This window comes from Colobus angolensis, unplaced genomic scaffold (assembly GCF_000951035.1).
Source record: "Colobus angolensis palliatus isolate OR3802 unplaced genomic scaffold, Cang.pa_1.0 Scaffold64, whole genome shotgun sequence".
Taxonomy (NCBI): Eukaryota; Metazoa; Chordata; class Mammalia; order Primates; family Cercopithecidae; genus Colobus; species Colobus angolensis.
Genome location: NW_012120043.1, coordinates 321,015 through 327,300, shown reverse-complemented (window position 1 = coordinate 327,300; position 6,286 = coordinate 321,015). Strand labels below are relative to the sequence as shown.

At 64.0% G+C, this 6,286-nt stretch overlaps 1 protein-coding gene across 9 annotated transcripts in view; it reads right to left on the bottom strand.

Moving 5' to 3' along the window:
* BSG (basigin (Ok blood group)) overlaps positions 1-6,286 on the bottom strand; it is a 12,343-nt gene continuing 6,057 nt past the window's right edge. The window contains exons 2-8 of one of the 9 annotated variants that reach the window (XM_011963978.1): positions 3,416-3,572; positions 2,628-2,710; positions 2,313-2,449; positions 1,886-2,162; positions 1,066-1,090; positions 815-882; positions 1-704 (exon numbers count right to left, since the gene is read on the bottom strand). In XM_011963978.1, coding sequence (XP_011819368.1) covers positions 819-882; positions 1,066-1,090; positions 1,886-2,162; positions 2,313-2,449; positions 2,628-2,710; positions 3,416-3,444 — 615 coding nt within the window. In that variant the 5' untranslated portion in view covers positions 3,445-3,572 and the 3' untranslated portion in view covers positions 1-704; positions 815-818. Of the gene's footprint in view, positions 705-805; positions 883-1,061; positions 1,091-1,878; positions 2,163-2,312; positions 2,450-2,627; positions 2,711-3,415; positions 3,990-6,286 lie in introns of those variants that run through there. The other 8 variants (XM_011963972.1, XM_011963973.1, XR_001004248.1 and 5 more) reach the window with 8 other exon arrangements.

The following is a 6,286-nucleotide window of genomic DNA, read 5'->3' as shown; positions in this document are numbered from 1 at the left end:
TGAGGGTGGGGGTGGGGGTGATCTTTATTGTGGCAGTGGGTGGGACAGGGGTTCCCACTGAGTCCTGGTGCTGTGGAGAGTGGGCCGTCCTCGAGGGGCGAGCTGGGGAGCGGCTTCCACAGTTCTGGAGTCCCAGTCACGGCGCCAGTTTCCCAGCAAACCCTCTCAAGGGCTGCCCCCGGATGCACAGGCAAGGAAGGGGCTTGGGGTGACTTGAGGCCATGACGGGGTTGCCCTCAGTGTGGGCAGGTGAGTCCTCTGTGGCCAAGAGGTCGGAGTCGTCCCTGAGGCTGAGTCAAACACAGACCTGTGGCCTTCACAAAATTAAACATAAAAGCGCAAAAATGGCACCACCAGACAGCATTGGCTTCAGACAGGCAGGACGCGGGGCCCCTCGTGTGACCTGTGACCTGTGACCTGCGCCGCCCACCCGCCATGACTCAGACCCAGAGGCGGAAAGCCACAGGCGGGCCGCAGCACAGCAGCTCCCGGGCTCTCGAGAAATACTCACAAAGGAAAAACCCTAAGGAACAGAATCCTGAATGTAGAAAGAAAACCCTACTTTTTTAAAAAAGAAGAAAGCGTATGATGGGAATCTATGGGGTGGGTTTTCTTTAAGAGGCGAGAACTTGGAATCTTGCAAGCACTGGGAGTGGACTCCAGCGGCGACGCAGACGCGGGAGCGGGGAGCGTCCTCGGGCCACCTGGGGACAGGGAGGGGCGCTCAGACTGGACCCACCTCCCAGCGGCCCACAGGCGGGACCCTGGAGCCCACTGCCCCGGCTGAGGAGGAGCTCCCGCCCGCCCGCCGCACCTGGCTAGGAGGAGTTCCTCTGTCGGACTTTCTTGCCTTTGTCGTTCAGGTGCTGCCCGGTGCTCTTCCTGGGGCATGAGGGGCCGGGTGAGAGGGTGTCCCCGACAAGTCACCCTCTCCAACTCACCCCTGCCCACCCCGGCCCCCAGGACCCCAGAATACTGAAGCTGGGGGGCTCTGCCCTTGTGTTTTAAAAGGCCTGGGGCAGCAGGCAGCTCCTTGGGACCCCGAACGCCACAGCTGGGACTTACAGGGGAGCAGAGCCCGCGTCGTCATCTGAAGGAGGACCGCCACCATGAAAGAAAGGACGAGAGAACAGCCTGTCAGCGCTGGTCCCACTCAGGCCCCCGAGCAGGGACATCTGTGCTGCTGGCCCTGCCCTCAGTGACCTCCAGGTGGCTCAGGGCAGCGCACTGGCCCCGGTCGTGTGCATCTTCTGTGGCCGAATGGTGCGGGAAAAACCAGCCCTCCCCACCTGCGGGTGTGCTCCCCACGGTGAGCTGTCCCCCCCGACGGCGAGCTGTCCCCACGGCCTCATGGGCCTCACTCCTGCCCCACAGTGCTTTCCAAGAGCTGCCACCACAGGCCCACACAGGTCTCGCCCCGGAACACACAGCCCGAGGGGCAGAAGAGCCGCAGGCGCTGCCGGAGCCGAGCACGGCCGACCTCAGGTTCCCGAGCCCGATCATGCGGAGGCCACAGGACTCCCTGACGCCACGGCCCTGGGCTCTTTGCAGCTGCCACGAGGTTGGGCGGAGCAGCAAGGGCCAGCTTACCATGGAGGACGCTGGCTTGCAGCCAAGTGAGGGGGAGGGAAGGGTCGGGTGAGGCTGTGGGGTGAAGCTCCTGCCTCTTCCTCCTCCTGGGGTCCCGCTGCCCACTGAGTGGCAGCTGCCTAGGGACGGACCGGACGCTCCATCCCACGCTGCCTTTCAGGGTCCTACCAACTCCCTGCCCGGGCCTCCTTGCTTCCGAGCTCTGGGTCAGCGGTGGGGCTGGCAGGGACTGACCAGGAGTGGCCCCGGACCACCCCAAAAGCAGGGTGTGTGGGCAGGAGGGCAGACGGCTCACCATCCAGGACGTCCTCGGGCTTCCGGCGTTTCTCATAGATGAAGATGATGGTGACCAGCACCAGCACCTCAGCCACGATGCCCAGGAAGGGCCAGAGGGCGGCCAGGTGGCTGCGCACGCGGAGGGTGACCACGGCCTGGTCGGTGCCCTCGGAGCTGGTGCCGTTGCACCCGTACTTGCCGGGGTCGGCCTCCATGTTCAGGTTCTCAATGTGTAGCTCCGACCGGCCCTGCGAGGAACTCACGAAGAACCTGCTCTCGGAGCCATTCACGATGACCTAGGGGGACCAAGAACAGGGTCTGAGCCCAGGACCCCGGGCCGGGCCCCTTACCCGGTCCTGAGGGCTGAGCCCGGGACCCCCGGGCCTAGGCCCCTCACCCGGTCCTGAGGGCTGAGCCCGGGACCCCCGGCCTCCCTGGCTTCTCACCTGGTCCCCAGAGTCAGTTATCTTGTACCAGACCCAGTCGGTGACGGGCGGCAGGGACTCTGACTTGCAGGCCAGCACGGCCGTCTCCCCCTCGCTGACGTGTTCTGATGACTTCACAGCCTTCACTCTGGGGGGGCCTGACAGGAGGGTGAAGAGAGAGAGGGGAGCCTGGAACCGCAGGGCTCCCCCGCAGCACAAGGGCCTGTTCCCCTCCAGGGAGCAGGGGGCCAGGGCTCTGGGATGTGTCGGGTGCTTCAGGCCAACAGCTTCTCCAGACAGTCGGTGGCGCCCGGTACCCCTGGCTGCAGGACTCACCGTGGAGCTGGATGTCGGCCCTGCCCGTGGGCTCGGGGAGGAAGACGCAGGAGTACTCTCCCCAGCGGTCGTCTGAGTCCACCCTGCAACCACAGCAGGCGGGTGAGCCGGGCCCGGCTCTGCAGGGCCTCCCAGGACCCAGGGCTCTCCAGGGGCCCAACCACGGCACCCTGAAACAGTCAAACTGTCCCAGTCAAGTCTGAACCTCAACAAAACTCCTGGTGTCCCCGTATGGCCTCAGGGACAGAGCCAGGCTGGCAAGCCCCCCCTAGAGGAGAGAACCAGCAAACAGGCCCCCTCTCCCTGACGACAAACCCGACACCTCTGGTCCCTGATCTGCACCCCACAGCCTGTGACTGTCTTCCCAGTGAGCCTGAAAACAAAAGGCTCTGTGCTCCCAGGGCCGTCCCAACTCCAATGATGACAAGGCTCTGGCCATGACAGCGTCTGGGGGCTGAGCAGGGCAGGCCTCAGTGTGGCGCCCTCTTGTGTCAGGAGCACAGAGCCCGGGAGCCCTGCATGTGTGCCCGGGACCTGGCAGTGTGGCGCCCTTTTGTGCCCGGGACCTGGCGAGGGAGCAACAGGGACGCCTGTCAGGGCTACTGGAGCCACCTGACTCCCAAGGGCGCCCTCAGACCCCCCCCCGGGGGTCCGAGTGGAGCTGGTCCCTAACTTCCGCCTGGATCGAGCCTGGCGACCAGTCTTTTGTTCTCACGGACCACAGGCCACTCGCGGCAAGAGAGCTGTGAGAAGGGGCACGTGGTGGCGCTCCGCGGTCCGGCACTCACTCGAAGTCCGTTTTCTGGCTGGGCAGCATGTCCTCCTTCAGCACCGTGCCCCCTTTCAGCCAGCGGTGCCCGGAGACCTCTGTGGAGCTGTCGTTCAAGGAGCAGGTGAGGACTGTCTTTGAGCCAATGTTTTCTATGGAAGTGAAGACTGTGCCGGCTGCAAGGTCCAGCGAGACGCAGTCAGCAGAGTGGAGGAGCACGGCTGCGCTGCCTGCCTGACCCCCAGGAACCTGTGGCTCCTCCCAGGAAGGGCTTGTTTTCACTCCCGAGAACACCGTGGCCCTGACACCCCGAAGACGGGAGGCCCGAAGGGAACTTCTGGTCGCGCCTCCGGGAAGAAAAGAGCCACAAGCGCCTGCTGAGGAGGCCCCTTTGGGAAGGCACCCTGCGCCGGCAGCTGGCGGGCCCTGGTCTAAGGCGCTGGCAACCGAGCAGCCCCGCCTGGTGATGTTCCTGCCCGGAGACACACGAGGCTGGGACCGAGGTGTGGGGACAGACAAGGCACCACTCACGTCCCTGAGCCAGGACCAGGGCATCGGGCCCTTGAAGCAGCCCTAGCACAAACTGGAAATTCCTTTCTAAAACCGTAGCCGGCCGGCACGGTGGCTCACGCCTGTAATCCCGGCCCAGCACTTGGGAGGCTGAGGTGGGCGGATCACAAGGTTGGGAGTTTAAGACTAGCCTGGCCAACGTGGTGAAACCCCATCTCTACTAAAAGTACAAAAAAATTAGCCGGGCGTGTTGGCTCATGCCTGTAATCACAGCTACTTGGGAGGCTGAAGCAGGAGAATCGCTTGAACCCAGGAGGTGGAGGTTACACTGAGCCGATACCGTGCCACTGCACTCCACCTGGGCAAGAGAGCAAGAATCTGTCTCCAGGAAAAAAAAAAAAAATAGCCACAGGCCAAGGCTCCCATGCCCTTCTCTAGGAGGCACCCAGGTGGCTCCACACCCCCCAACCCCAGGCTGACAGCACTCCAGCAGTGCTGGGAGCACCCCAGTTCTTCTGCCAATCCCCAACCAAGCAAATCTCTTGGTTCTTGGTCCGTTTATAATATTCCCACTAGGAATTGAAATGTGACAATCCCTTCGAACGAGAAGCTGTGAAGGACACAGAAGGTTCTGAGACCTGCAAGCCTGGGCTGAGCTTGGAGGCCCCTCAGGCTTGCAGTACAGACGCTCAGGGAGGGAGCTGGGCAGGCGCCCAGGGGAACAGAAAGGAACGGCGGAACGGACGGCACGAGGAGGGTCGAGGGGAGGACGAGGACCCACCTGCTGGAGGGCAGAGCCCTGCCCTCCCCACGTCAGGCTGCCCAGCACTGGTGGTCAAGCGGTGAGCCCACCCTCTTCAGGTCCGGGCCCCTCTGTCCAGGTGGTGGGCCCGATGGGGCACAGCGGGACGGAGAGGGGAGGAGGCGTCTGGGTTCTACGGAGCAGGAGCCGGGAGGCGAGCGGCACAGGAGGGAAAATGAAGGAGGCGGGGAGGGAGGTGCCCGCCACTCACGTTCCAGGACTAGCACGACTGCCTGGGCACGGACCCACTTGACCCTGGGCGCCCGGGTCAGGTGGTTGCGGTCTGGCTCGTTGCTGGCCCGGCACTCATAGGTGCCCGTGTCCTCCTCTGCAAGCGTGTCGATGGAGATGGTGCTGGCCGCGTGCTGGTGGTAGGTGGCGTGGATGTGGACGCGGTCCAGCCGGGCGCCGTCCCAGAGCTGGGAGCAGGTGTCGTTGGGACCGTGCCCTTCAAACCACCACTGGATCTCGGGCACCGGGTTGCCCACAGCCTCGCAGTGCAGTTCCACACTGCCCCCCACCCACCTCTGCTGGGACAGCGGCGCCCGGACGAAGCCGGCTGCGGGGAGAGCACGGGGGCCTTGTTAGTGCCCGGGGTACTCGGGAGGGCAGCCCCTGGGAAAGGCCTTGCCACAGGACTCCCGGCCAGGACGGGTGGGGAAGCCACTTCCTTTCAGCGTGTGGGGGGAGTGATGGGGCCCAGCTGGAAAGAGCATGGCACGGGAAAGACTGGGAGGGCCACCGTGGCCGTCCAGTCCACTCCTACCTCATGGCAGCCACGGCGGCTTCTGAGGGCACAACTGTGGGACCACACACGGTTTCAAAACACAAAACACATGCAACTGTGCAGAACAGCCAGGAGTCCTGAGCCCCGAGGGCTGCCCGGAGCTCAGCTCCCAAGGCCAGCGTCCTCTGCCTTCTGCCCGATAGCCCCACCCCAGAGACCTGGTGAGTTGCTGAGAAAAACAAAACCCCAAAGCCAAAGAGGCAGGTGGCCTCTGTCCCGGAGCCCCAGCCCGGCTCCCTCAGGACGGCCTGTGGGTGGGACGCTGTGTCCTCAGCAATCTCTGAGGGCGGTGGCCCAGAGACGGGGCTTTGGGAAGCTGGGAGCCAGGCAGGGCTTCAGGGCCCCTCACCTCTGGCCACCTGCCACCCCTTCCTTCGAAATGCAAGGGAAGGCTCCCAGAGCCACAAAGGAACACAGGGGAATCCACACAGACCCTCACACTGTGCCCGGCACCTGCCTGCCAGGAACAGCCCAGCCCAGCCCAGGGGGAAGCATGGGGAGTGCCTCCTCGCCCCGGGACCTTGCAGCCCCTCCCCACGGCACCCTCTGAGGTCAGGCTCCCCAGGCACCGCCACAACACACACGTATATGAGGACACACACGCCACAACACGTACACGTGTACACGCAGGCTCACGGGCCCGAGGCCGCGTGGCAGTGCACAGGTCACAGGCCCCAATGCCACAGGGGCAGCAGATGTTCACACCTGACCACCTGAGGTGAACTCCAGGCAGGCGCAGTTAACAAGTTCTGGCGGTGCCATTTTCTTTTTTTCTTTTTTTTTTTTTTTTT